The sequence below is a fragment of the Engraulis encrasicolus genome, chromosome 22, assembly GCF_034702125.1.
Source record: "Engraulis encrasicolus isolate BLACKSEA-1 chromosome 22, IST_EnEncr_1.0, whole genome shotgun sequence".
Classification (NCBI taxonomy): domain Eukaryota; kingdom Metazoa; phylum Chordata; class Actinopteri; order Clupeiformes; family Engraulidae; genus Engraulis; species Engraulis encrasicolus.
The window spans coordinates 3269314-3284118 of NC_085878.1; the positions used below are offsets into that span (position 1 = coordinate 3269314).

Consider the following 14805-nt stretch of genomic DNA (forward strand, 5'->3'; position numbering starts at 1 on the left):
TTTATCAAACCCTGACTGCTGCTGCTATCAGTGGTTTTGCAGATAAAAAAAAGTTGTTGTTGGCTGCTGTGTCTGTAGACATTTTAAGGAATATTTCAGTCTGAACAATGAATATTTCCTTGCAGTGTTGTTTCTTATGTATGCCGTGGTGGTTCTGTGTTCCCACGTTTCAGAGTTTTGAGGTTGGCATCACTTGCAGGCCATGTCTGTCTAACACAGGGGTGGGGACCCTTTTTCATTCCTGGGGCCACTTCAAATTCAATTAACTCCTCCAAGGGCCGTACTATAAACGTAAACCAGGATCTCCCCCTACCCTTGAGGCCTTTGTTGAAGGCAACCACCCTTACAACAGATCCCACCTTCACTTGGGCCCCTGAAAATAAAGCATATTTGTATTGCAATTGTAATTTCTAACTCTTCTTAACAAAAAAACCCCCAAAGAAATCACATTTCATGTGAAATGAATAACGTTAAAAATTACAATGGGGGGCCAGAGGTTCCCCACCTCTGGGGCCTATACTACAGAACTGGTTCAGGATAAGTTAAGGTTAATTTAAGAGGTAAATTATCTAATAGAAGAGCCTGGAGTCCTCATTTATCTCAAAGCTCTTGTATTAGATGATTTACCGCTTAACTTAACCTTAACTTAGCCTGAACCAGCTTTATAGTATAGGCCCATGGTTTAACAGGATTGTGTCCTTGGAAGTCCCTCGCTTTCTGTTTGTGTTGTGAAGAGTCACTACCACAAGATGGCGCTAAGGCACAGTGCCTGTCGTAGCCCTGCCATGGTGCATTCCAATGTGTGGACTCCCGTCCTCCAATTGTGCTTGTGCCCTTGTGTTTTGCTGACGCCCTGCCTCCGTGGAGAGAAAAAGTTTTAAGTTTCCCTGCTGTCAGCCTAGCCACAACAATTTTTGGGGGCTATTCTTCATTCACCATCCCGTTTGCAAATGAGAGAATTATATTAGAATTGAGCTTTTGGGAGATATTGAAACAAAATGCTGTTGTTGGTGACGTCATCACAAGGCCACGAGGAGGCAAGGGAGGACTGGAGTCCGCATATTAGAATTCACACCATGCCACTATGCTCACGCCAAAATATAGCTGTGATTGGCTTGTTGCTCACACATACCAGCATGTGTGGTTGAGTCAGGAGCACAAGGCAACCACACTGATTTGTATGCTGTTCTCTTTGATGGTCTATAACTATATTCTTCATATCATATAAAAAGTTCTGAACTTACTTGAGCCAGATGGATATTCAATGCAGTCTATTGTAATTTAATGTAACACATTGCAAATATCTGAGAATGAAGCTATGGTGTTCGTTTATTACTCAGTTTGCAGTGTAACAGGCCAGGCTTAAGCCGTAGAGCTGTGCAGAGCTTCGAGGCTGTTATGATTCCTTAATGGTGTTTTTCCACTGTGAGTCCCAGAGGTGTTGCATCACGATAATAATAGAACAGCACTCGTTATCCTGATTACCTCCTTTGGGATCGCGGTACCAAGTGTGTGTGTGTGAATGTGTGTACAGTATGTGAATCCCATTTAACAAAAATGAAAACAAGTGCGCCTCATAAAGAAGTCAGATAAGATTACTGTTTATTATACAACTGGAATAAGACATGACTTTGTTGTTTACAGTGATTATCATTCTTACATGTGCAAGAAAAACTGTACACCACCTATCATACAGTAACATAGTAAGGTGCAGCCTGGATTTGGAAGCCACAAAATCTGTACCGTGTGTTTCCAATCAGCTGGTTCAAGCAGATGAAACAACATATGATGTAACCTTTTAGCTCCTACCAATCTCTTTTTATCTGGCTGAAGAGATGTTTTACTTAGAATCCTCAGGTTTGGCGAATGGATGGAAAAAATGTGGCATTTGACTATCGTCTGTCCATGATTGAAGTAGATCGTTCACTTGAGTTAACTGACCTTAAGAAAAGTGCAGGCATGCAGGTCCCTAAACAGGTGAAGTTTAAATGATACATTGGTCAATTGCTCAAGCAGGACATTACATTGCAACACATACTAAAGTGCTGAGAAACAGGCGTTCTCTATAGAGGCAGTGAAAGTAAAATAACACACAAAAAAAGTAGAATGCTTTGAATGAAAATAAAGACATCTGTAATAATAAAGTGCTACTTTTTGCCCTCCATCTTGTACAGTCAATCCTTCGCCGTATGCATTTCAGTGAACTGTTATGACATGTCACCTGTGAACTGACATGTCACCACCACCAAGCGTCATCTCTTCCGTATCCCCATGGCATGGAACAGACTTTTTACACGACAGTGGAAAGTTACCAACACAATAACAGGAATCATAGACATACACAGTAAGCGTTTTATAGATGCTTTTGACAGAGAATAATAACTTCTCGTCATCATTAGCACCAAGTGACCCTGTTAAACCAGATATGCTGAGGGAATAAAAAGAATAGCAGGGGAGTAGGCCTACAGATAGAACGCCAACAAACAAACACAGACACGCATGACTAATAGGATGACTGACTTACGGTAAGTCTTTCGTCAATGGCTGCCCTGCCATCACGTAGACCATTAGGTCACTAAAGACTTTGGTGAGGTGAGGTGCAACCATACGTAAGTGGAACCCTAACTCTGATAAAGACCTAATGACATTAACTTGATGCATGTAGAGAGTGTAGGAAGGAAGTCTAATTGGGAGAGCTGCATTGTGTACTGTATGTACGATAACCTGCTGGTCTCAACATCGCTCTCCACCACAGTGGTTCCCATTAGGGCTGGACTCTAGTGTAAAAACCAGCCAGGTATTTTTGGCTTAAACTGGTTCACACACATACAGTACAGTACGACCCATGTTCGTACTACTTCCTGTTTGATTCAGTCCACTATCTACCGTATGTTGCAGATGATGGGCCAATGGGCCGCTCCGTCTAAACTGGGGGTCAGTCCCTAAAAGACTCTTTTCCACTGCCAGTTTTCTGGTAGGCCTACAGCTCCACACAGCGCTACTCGGCCGCCACTTTTTGCTCTACAATTGAGCTGTGTCTTGCCCAATCAAAAAGCAAAAAGTGGCATCCGAGTCACACTATGTCGAGCTGTACGTAGGCCTACCAGAAAACCACCAGCGGAAAAAAGCCTTAAGAACATACAAAGAAACAAAACCATAAACAGCAGTATCAGGCAGCCCTTTGGGACTGTGGGCCCACCAAGGAAAATGCACTGTACATTATGCCAGATGAGCAGCCCATCCCAGGCCTGTTTCCTGCTTCCTGTTTCCCATCAGCCATCACTCTTCTCCACAGTGGCCACTGGGCTCCATGTGGTAGACCATGAAGAGGACGTCAGGCTGAGACGGCGGCAGCAGTGGATGGCCCGGTTTCACCGTCTCAAAGCCCATGTAGTAAAATGACCTGGTCAGGAACACTAGAGGAGGAGGAGGGAAGATGGAGAAAACAAACTGGTCGTCATTCAACCATGCCATCATCACAAATTAGAGTTAGATGAGAGTAGATTTGTTGAATACAGTAGGGTTGTGTTTAAAGGTGCACTGTGTAAGATTTTTAGTTGATTATTTCCAGAATTCATGCTGCCCATTCACTAATGTTACCTTTTTCATGAATATTTACCACCACCATCAAAGTATTCATTATGACTGGGAAAATTGCACTTTTCATACATGAAAAGGGGGATCTTCTCCATGGTCCGTCATTTTGAATTTCCAGAAACACAAATTTTTGGCTGCAAAAATGACTGTATTTGGGCCATACTAGAAAATATTAGTTTATTACTTAGTAAACTTTCATGAAAAGATCAAATTTGGCAATAGGCAGCCCAGTTTCAATAAGCAGCATAGTTGCAGTAGCCTGACGAGTCAGACGAATGGAAAGAAGTATTAAAGTCTGGCTTCTCGCCAGGCTATAGTTGCAGTACCTTTTTTGACAATTTGCTGCACAGTGAAACTTTAAGTTGAAGGAGTTGGTGCGATTCCTGCTCTGTATGTACAGTACATACAGTAGATCATAAAGAAATGTGGCGTCGGGAAAGTAGGCTACAATTATTAAGACAATAGAGGCCATGTGCAAACACCTCTGAAGTCTGCACTGGGACATAGATATTTACAAGTTAACTGTGACCGTGAAGAAATGCACACGACAGAACTAGGATCTTATCTGATAGCAAAAGTAGATTTGAATTTTATTTGTTTAAGGAAACAAAAAGTAGAAAAATACAAGTGTCCACGTTCTGGACTTAAAAGAGCCTCAAAAGGAAATAGAATAAAAACAACCCGAAAAATAGTTTTACAGGGTTGCTCTTTTTGTAAAATGAAAACACTCGTCACAGTATACTGCCTCAAAACCCCAGGAGGCTATTCCAAATAGGCGTAATCGTTGAGTAGTTGCAAATGCAAGTATGAACTACTAACCATCAAATCTCCTTATAAAAAATACATGTATTACTACAACAGCAGCATGAAAGCACTTACTCAAGTCCTCCCTGTTTTTATGAAACCACACGAACACGTGGCCGACATTCAGCTTGTCTTCGGCAAACTCCAACAGACTGGATAGACTGCAAAAAAACACACACACACAAAAAAACACAAGCATGTTACTATCTATTACTAAGACCAAGTACTTTGGGAAAGGCAAAATCAAGACATGTAGTGTAGGGAACATAAATCAAATCAAACAAATTATTTATATAGCACATCATCATACTCAGTCATCCTTCAATGTAGTACTTGCAGAAAAAAAAACTACTAATAAAATAAAAATTAAAAATGCAGCTTAAGATACATGAATATGCTTTAAATCAGGTAGGTAGCAGGCCGAACTTTTAAGGGTGCTGTCCCAAATGAATACTTAGAATCAAAGAAAAGGGGGGGGCACCTTGCATCAATTTTTTCTTCTTTATTTTTGTGCACAGACGCGTTTCGTTGCACACTGAGGAAGGCACACGCCGAAACGTGTCTGTGCACAAAAATAAAGAAGAAAAAATGTATGCAAGGTGCGCCCCCCTTTTCTTTGATTACATGAATATGCTTTACAATCCTTCCTGATATACAACATGAAAGAGCCAGAGACTGTGTGTCCCTGTATGGCCATTCCCCTGGCACACGTGTGTGCCACTGCCACATTATAAAGATGCATGACTAAGCCGGCTGTTTGATGAAGACACAAGGACCTGTTGTTATGGTGACAGTGTGATTCCGTGCAGTGGCGTGATTCAGACGGTGGATTAGGGAGCGCAGCGCAGCACAGTTATGTAACCAAGGAGAGGACAAGGAGATCTGGGGCTACTGCTGCGGCTGCTGTGTGTGTGTGTGTGTGTGTGTGTGTGTGTGTGTGTGTGTGTGTGTGTGTGTGTGTGTGTGTGTGTGTGTGTGTGCGTGTGCGTGTGCGTGTGCGTGTGCGTGTGCGTGTGTGTTGAGAGAGAGAGAGAGAGAGAGAGAGAGACTGAGATACTTTGTGAGTGTGTATATGTGTATGTCCGTGTCCATGTGTGCATGTATCCATGGTGTCGGATGGCCAACACACACACACACACACACACACACACACACACACACACACACACACACACACACACACACACACACACACACACACACACACACACACACACACACACACGTACTACATACCCCTCTTTACTGCCGTCCGGGAGGGCCCCCTCTGAGATGCCCAGGAAGAGATTGCCGGAGGACAGGACGGTCTCCCATCGCCAGCTTGCCTGCTCCGACAGCCGGTACTCGAAGAGCAGGACACAGGACGAGCCGCTGGCACATGTCACCTGCGTCACCGTCAGCTTGGCATCCTAGCAACAGCGGTGGAAAAGATGGGACAACATGAGCTTTCACCACATTTTTTGTCTTTCTTTTTCTTTATCTTCACTATTTTTTTTTATTTTCCCCTCCCTGACTATTCCTGTGTTATTTGTGTCTTGAAATGTCCATGTGGGCATTTGTTTATTTGTGTATTTATGTAAGCTACTGGATACCTGAATTTCCCCCTGGGGATTAATAAAGTTACTCTACTCTACTCTACTCTACTCTACTCTACTCTACTCTACTCTACTCTACTCTACTCTACTCTACTCTACTCTACTCTATTATTTTGGAACCTAGCATTTTGAAATAGGGACACTTGGACCCTACATTTCCACTACAGTCTGAACATCCCACTGTGTTGCATATCCCTCAAATGTCTGCATGTAGTGAGTTGCTTACAGTCTCATTGAATAGAAACAATACAGGGCATTCCATTCTATTCCATTCTATTCTATTCTATTCTATTCTATTCTATTCTATTCTATTCTAATCTATTCTATTCTATTCTATTCTATTCTATTCTATTCTATTCTATTCTATTCTATTCTATTCTATTCTATTCTATTCTAATCTATTCTACTCTACTCTATTCTATTCTATTCTATTCTACTCTACTCTACTCTATTATATTCTACTCTACTCAATTTTCTGTATATTGAATATCCTTTCTTGACATGTTCTATTCCTCTATATATACATATGTTAAGCCTGGAAAACAAGGAAGGTTTCGAAACGAAGCCAAAGGCCAATGTCCATCTGTAGCAGTGTAGGATTAGGATGTGACCTTAACATACAGTAGAAGAAACTATGTACACATTTTTATTATCTGTGCGATGAGCCTTTTTTTTCTTACTTTACTCAGATCAGTGCATGGTGCATCAGTGGTATATCTTTTTCAGACAGACTTGACAGAGATGTACTGCATACAGATTTGACCTTTCCCAAGATTTTTAAATTGCTTCAAGTGAATGGATGACAGCCGAGGCTTTCATGAATTCACTGGAAAAAAATTAAATAAAAAGAGTCATGTTTTTACAGTTACAGTCAGCAGAAGGTATCCGTTACACTGAATGACAATTCCTTTTTGGACGTCTTTGACCCTACTGAATACAGATTTGACCTTTCCCACGGCCTTATAATCTTTCCCAGCTAAGTGTATTTGCGTCTGTCATAGATACTATATATTCCCAAATTCTTTCTTATCATTTACAATACCAGTCTTCTATGTGTATTTCCAGTTGTATCTGAATCTGCCAGTATCCATGTGATCTTCACATGTTTAACGTTATGGAAACCAGATGGCCTGTTCTCAAAGAGCGCAACTGGTTTGCACTGAGGCTTAAGTATGAGTTCAGCACCAAATCCCCAGTTATTTCCAAAGAAATCCAACGTCTCATAAGAAGGGAAACTGGGCGTGTGTGTGTGTGTCTGGTTAGAAACTGCTGAGAAACGGTCATTCCCACGGGAATAGGTCAGTTTGTTATAAGAGGGTTGCCAGTTCTGACACAGTGACCCATTTTGTTTTCATTCCAGCTCAAGGTAAACAACCCAGCAGAGGCTTCTCACCAGGGCTGGACTGGGGGAGAAATAGGGCCCGGGCACTTTCGGCACCCCTAATCATTAGCAGTGCAGAACTGACTCACCGATGGCCCCCGCATCCTCGTGGGCCCATATTTTCAGGAATGATAACACCCCCCCCCCACCCCTTTACATTTTTTTTTTATTACATTTCTGAAAATAGGGGCCCACGAGGGTGCGGGGCCCACCGGGAAATGCCCGCTATGCCAAATGGCCAAAAATCCAGAATTTGCTTCCCACCATTAACAGGCCCTGCACAAGCTGTCCCATCGGCCCGGCTGAGTTACGCTAACCCTTGCTAATGCACGGCAGCTGACCGCACTGACAAGAGTATACGCAGCTATCTGAATTGCCCTATTGCCCGGCTCTTTTGTCCAGCTCCAGTTCTCAACAAGTATTCTCAGTCTGGAGAATCCAACACCAGCAATTGAAGACTTAAGATATGCTGTCTGCAACCCTACTACAGTACATCATTGAGGTGTTTTTCCTAATTGTTCCAAAGACCAGACAAAACATCCAAAGTAGATTAACTAATTTGTGAAGTCAACTGTGTTTCGTATACCGATGGGAGGAATGTGGGTAACACTTTCTATGAAGCCCATATCTATAGCGCATTATGAGCACATTCATAACAAATTATAATGCGCATCATAATTATAGTGCATTATGACTACACTCATGACGCTTCATGATGGAGTATATCGACAGTCATGAATAACTATAAATCTAGCTTATAATGCATTATAAATCGTAGGATGTTTTGAGTGCTCATGAATGGTTATAAACTACAGGCAGTGAAGGGGCTTATAATGCATTATAACGGTCATGATGCACTATGACTAATTATGATGCGCATTATAATTTGTTATAAATGCACTCATAATGCGCTATAGATATGGGCTTCATAGAAAGTGTTACCGGAATGTGTTTTTATAAACACAGAAGATAATGCAGGACAGCAGGCACATCTCCATTGTGAACAAAGAAGTATGAATACATATGACATCATAAATATGGCCTAGCTTACATGACACATTTAATTCTGAGTTAAAGGGGTATGCCACTATTTTGGGGCTTAATACAGTTACAATTGTTGGCCAGGGTTTATATAGGTGGTAAAGTGTCTTATTTTTCATGTTAAAGGTGGTCTTGCTTTAAGACAAGTTAAAAGAGGGAGTATGTCGCTAAACTAGTGTGAGTCAATGGATCCGTGTAGCATTGCTACATGCTACACGGATCCATTGACTTTCACTAGCTTAGCGACATGCTCCCTCTTATAACTTGTCTTAAAACAAGACAACGGCTTACATGAAAAATAAGACACTTTACCACCTATATAAACCCTGGCCAACGATTTTAACTGTATTAAGCCCCAAAATAGTGGCATACCCCTTTAAGAGAAGGATGCAACTGACTTAGGCGGGTGGGACTTAGGTACCATTGGGGGGCATTAGTCTATTTTATTTTTCAATACTAAGGGGGGCATTGTCAGGCTTATGATGAGGTCAAGGGGATGTTGGTAGGCTTATAATGACGTCAAAGAGTCATTTGTTCAAAAAAAAGGTTGAGAACCACTATTATAGTGGGTGACATTGGCATGGTGATCTCCAGGCCTTCACCTTATTGTTGGATATGTATGTATAGAGCAGTTGTGTAGTCTGCGTAGAACGCATGTATACGGAGTATACCCACTTCTAAATTTTAGGGGCTTCAGTATACCCACTTAAAATTGATTGATCCATTATTTAGAATAGCATAAATACTGTATATACAGTATACCCACTTCAAAAATGCTCCAATATACAGTATACCCACTTCAAAAATGCTCCAATATACAGTATACCCACTTCAAAAAAAAGTAGACTACACCGCTGGTATAGAGTAGTATGTGAAGAAGATTTCTCACTCTGGGACAGCCTACTACTACTACTACTACGGTCACTATGGCGTGGCCCACCTTATAGCGGGTAACATTGATAGGGGACAGCCTACTACTACTACTACTACTACGGTCACTATGGCGTGGCCCACCTTATAGCGGGTAACATTGATAGGGGACAGCCTACTACTACTACTACTACTACGGTCACTATGGCGTGGCCCACCTTATAGCGGGTAACATTGATAGGGGACAGCCTACTACTACTACTACTACGGTCACTATGGCGTGGCCCACCTTATAGCGGGTAACATTGATAGGGGACAGCCTACTACTACTACTACTACGGTCACTATGGCGTGGCCCACCTTATAGCGGGTAACATTGATAGGGGACAGCCTACTACTACTACTACTACGGTCACTATGGCGTGGCCCACCTTATAGCGGGTAACATTGATAGGGTGATCCCTGCCGTTCCCTCGCCCACCCGGGATCTTCACCTGTGGGTGAGGGGCATCAGGAGCACCACAGAGGCCCTGGAGTCTGGTGCCTGCTCCAGCTGAGCGTGGGGGCCGAGGCCAGCAGCACTGCACTGTAGGGGAGAGGAGAGGAGAGGAGACAGGAGAGGAGAGAGACAAGACAACATGTTAGGAAGAGACACGTGAGACATATGCCCAGCAGCACAGCACTGTACAGGAGAGAGGAGAGGAGAGGAGAGAGGAGAGAGGAGAGAGGAGAGAGGAGAGGAGAGGAGAGAGAGGAGAGGAGAGGAGAGGAGGAGAGAGGAGAGGAGAGGAGAGGAGAGGAGAGGAGAGGAGACAGGAGAGGAGAGAGACAAGACAACATGTTAGGAAGAGACACGCAAGACATATGCCCAGCAGCACAGCACTGTACAGGAGAGGGGAGACAGTAGAGGAGAGGAGAGGAGAGGAGAGGAGAAGAGAGACGGGACACAACACGTTAGGAAGAGACACGCAAAATGGCACAGTATCCCTTTAAGCCCAGCAGCACAGCACTGTACAGGAGGGGGGAGAGGGGAGAGGGGAGAGAGGAGAGAGACAAGACAACACGTTAGGAAGAGACACACAAAATGGCACAGTATCCCTTTAAGCCCAGCTGCACAGCACTGTACAGGAGAGAGGGGAGAGAGGAGAGGGGAGAGAGAGGAGAGGCGAGAGAGGAGAGGAGAGGAGAGGAGAGTAGAGGGGAGAGAGGAGAGGAAAGGAGAGGAGAGCAGAGGAGAGGAGAGAGGAGAGGAGACGAGAGGAGAGGGGAGGAGAGAGACAAGACAACACGTTAGGAAGACACGCAATCATTTAACTCAATGGGAGGTGTAATATGAGCTTATTTCCTAAAATGGCACAGTAAGCCCAGCAGCACAGCACTGTACAGGAGAGGGGAGAGGGGAGAGAGACAACACGTTAGGAAGAGACACACAAGACATTAAGGCTCAGGAGAGGGGAGAGAGACAACACGTTAGGAAGAGACACACAAGACATTAAGGCTCAGGAGAGGGGAGAGAGACATGTTAGATAGAGACACCCAAGACATTATTAAGGCCCAAGTGAAATCCTTTTCTCTTTTCAGAAGCATGGGGGCTGAGGCCAGTAGCACAGCACTATACTGTGGGAGATATCCACAGCATGGGGCACCTAAGTCACGCCCTCTACTTCCTGGTTCCTGGGGCAATAAGTTGCAAAAAATGGAATGGAAGTGAACGAGGCGAGTCGTGGTGGATTTGTGGTGGATAGGTGGAGGTCCAAGGTTTGGATTTGCGTCGAAAAACCACTCATTTCAAGCCCAGTACTTATTTTTTGACTCCCCATGCCCCATGAACCAGGAAGTAGAGGGCTTGACTTAGGTGCCCCATTGGGCCCCAACATAACAGGACAACACTGCTGCAAGGGGAGACACATACAGGGCACACAGCACATGAAGGTTCGAGTCCCAAAGATCTGGGAGGTGTTTAAAAGTTCATGTCTGCAGCATGGGGGTCCCAACGTGGCAGCAGCACACCACTGCAGCAGGACGGGAAAGAAAACATACAGTATACTTAGGTCCATGAATTTAAAGGGACACTGTGTGAGATGATTTTTAGTTGTTTATTTCCAGAATTCATGCTGCCCTTTCACTAATGTTACCTTTTTCATGAATACTTACCACCACCATCAAATTGTAAGTATTCATTATGACTGGAAAAATTGCATTTTTCATACATGAAAAGCGGGATCTTCTCCATGGTCCGCCATTTTGAATTTCCAGAAATAGCCATTTTTAGCTGCAAAAATGACTGTTCTTGGGCCAAACTAGAAAATATTAGTTTATTACTTGGTAAACTTTCATGAAAAGATTGGCAATAGGCAACCCAGTTTCAATGAGCAGCATAGTTGCAGTACCTTTTTTTTTTTTTACCATTTCCTGCACAGTGCACCTTAAATTGAGGAGATAAACATCTGTTGATGAAGCTACAGGGAGAAGTCCAGTTGCATACAACTTCACTCTTTGGATAACACATCAAGGCTTAAGTTAGTCACATGGTATAGACTTTCATTTTGGAGCTGAAACACATCTTTTCAAAATTTCCGCCAGGACAGCAGTGGGAGAAAGAACACATTAAGGTTCGAGTCAGAAAGATGTAATTTGGTTGCAATTGGTCTTTTGTTTTGGAGCTTGGAGATGTTTATTGCAACACCCCAAATCCTTCTTCTGCTGGAAGGTGAAATGCATTCAAAGCTCTGCAAAATTCTTCTTTGGAAGAAAGATGAAACAGCTTTACTAAGATTGCAATGTTTTGTATACCATGACCTGGTGGAATGGTATTCTTCACAGACTCAATGACCAAGGTCTCTTTACTGTTAGTCAGGGAGAATTTGTTGTGTCATCTGATCTGAGTCCAGATTATGTCACTACCTAAACTCATCATCTTATATCAGAGCAGAGTCCATGCCAGTGGATGCCATGCCAATTGGATTTATAGGTACATCCCCAGTTCTAGTTTCAGGAATTAATGTTGTGCCAGATTTGACCTCCATCCCATTTCCTGACCCGGCTGATCCAGAGTCTGATGAATATACAGATCATCAGCCACGTTAACCACCTGTTAAATGCAGCGCCAGATGGCTTGACACCATGGCTTGTAAAGTAAATGGTTTGATTTCCTTTCCATAACATACAAACTGCACATAGAAAAATGCATGAATGCAATGGATGAGGAGGACACACATCTAGGAATGCAGGTCACTTTAAAAGCACATAAGAGGCTTTCAGGTTGTTTCTGGCACAGAAACACAAATTGAGAGTTAATCCACTGCCTACTAATAGCCCTGTGACACTCTCCCCTTCATATTTCTTCTTCGGTCCTGTCCTGTCACTCTGTCACTGGCACACAACTGAGTCCTCTCTTACGTCAGAAAATCTCCGGTGGTAAACACAGCTGCACGAAACACTGGTGTATAAACGATGGGGGAATGGCAGAGTCCCTTCCAACCAAGACCTTTGAAGAGACTGTATTTCAAATGTAGATGGCCAGCACACCTCTTTCAATACACTACATCATGTATCGCAAAAAAGCATGCTTCTGCACGTGATGTATAAGTGCAGTACAGTGCATTACATGGCTATGTCATCTTTGCCTTTCAGGGGACCTTAGAGATATTGGCCGATAAGACACATGGTATCAAATGTTGCCTCCCTGCTAGCCACAACACATGATGGTAAGGGACAAGTCCAGATTGAAGCCATTATTGAAGACCACACACAGGGGGAAAGGCCATTTAAGCTGATCTCTGTCTACACCAATGACACACAATAGAATGTACAGACAAGGTGCTAAAGAGTAAGAAACCGAGAGCCATTATCAGAGTTGGCAGGAGGCTCGGCAATAGGAGCGGCTTGTGTAATGCCCCTCTTGGGAGGCAGCAAGCAGCAGGCAGCGTTGTGTAACAGGATGAAACCGAGTAGAGAGAAGATATGTGCTGATGCAGGGACGGTTGCCCCCAGGACAGTCTTACATAAAAGAGAGGAGGAAACAAACAGACCAGACGCCTTGAATTTAGAAGAAAAAAAACCGAGGCGCCCTTATATGACGGGGCAAATTCGGTCACTGATTACTGCGTTATTTGTGTCAGGAATGTAGGCTTTTTGCCTTGGTGTATAGCTGTTTGTTAAGCGATGAGTCATTATGTCTCCTCTCTCAGGTCTGTAAACAATGCATTAACCTAAAGGCCTACACAATGACGTCTCGTCCATACAGCATCAAACTGCGGTTTACGTTAAGACAGAGCAAAACTCTTAAGATATTACAAATGCAGTCTAATTTTGGGAACAGTAGTTGTACACTTCTATCATTATTAGATTAAGGGGGGGACCAAAGTAACCTACATCAATATATATAGGCCTATATAAAAACAATATACACTTGCCTTTCCTCTGCGCCCAGCATGCCTAGAAGAAGGCGGTTGAAGAGTTGAGTGTTGAAGTTGAAGGTGTATAAAAGGGCACTTATGGAAACGTTCGAGCACGTTCAGTCAAACTAGCCGCAGCATCCTCTCCAACATCCTCAGTGTCTCTCGCATCGCTCAGCACGCGCGAGCTCACTTGACTGGAAGCCTCTTGCTCCTCCTCCCGCGCTTTGTCCCTCCTCCTCTGGTACTTTCTCATGAGCTCAAGCAGTTAAGCTCATGACTGAATGAATGGGAAAACTCCACACGCACAAGAATTATCCCATCTTATTTGGCGACGTTTGCAGCGAAATCGAAAACGTTAATTAGGCTAAGTGGTCATTCGCGTCGTCCTCTCATAGGCTAGACATTGGTTTCTATGACTGTCGAATCGACTATACTGAAACAGTTTATAGCCTATCTTATGACATATTCTATATATTCTACTAAATATCTAGATTCCCCCAAAAGAAAAAAGAAGAGAAGAGAAAAGAATCGGGACAAAGATAGGCCTAGCAAGAGTGCACTGTTGAACACACACACACACACGGTCACGGCAGGAGGCGAGCTGTTTTCAGCTACCTCAGAACACCAAGTAGCCTATGTGAAAATGTTAGCCTAAAAGCCTAGGCTTTTGCTCCCAAATGAAACCTCAAACTGCGTCCTAAGCGCAATGTAGAACGGGCTGGTCTAAAAATGGTTGATATTCTAGTACCTCTGTATGGACAGCAGAGGGCGTAACAGATCTGCGTTATAAAGAAGGCTACTGTGGGAGTTAAACCCAATGACATCACTTCTTCTCAAACACTGACCTGCGTCACATTTTAGTTAGGCCTATGAACTCTCAAAAGAATATTTTGACTACAGCTACAAGTCCCCCAATTCTTTATACAACAACCATATCATTTCAGGTCTGTCTACAGACATTATATAACATGATGCATAGGCCAAATCTCCATATAAAAAATGAAAATAATTAAATGCATTATCAAACAATGTATCCCTAATCCGTCATCCACTCCTTGATCAAATCCATTAACGGGCTAACAATGGCATGTGAGAAGAGCCACTCGTCAGCACCATG

At 43.3% G+C, this 14805-nt stretch overlaps 1 protein-coding gene across 1 annotated transcript; it reads right to left on the reverse strand.

Moving 5' to 3' along the window:
• Positions 1-1587: 1587 nt before the first annotated feature.
• On the reverse strand, positions 1588-13723 carry oaz2b (ornithine decarboxylase antizyme 2b). Its single transcript, XM_063189163.1, is given in 6 exon segments — positions 1588-3416; positions 4477-4562; positions 5638-5810; positions 9720-9800; positions 9802-9874; positions 13704-13723. Coding segments are annotated over 6 exon segments (570 nt in total). The 3' UTR covers positions 1588-3279.
• Between the last annotated feature and the right edge of the window lie 1082 nt (positions 13724-14805).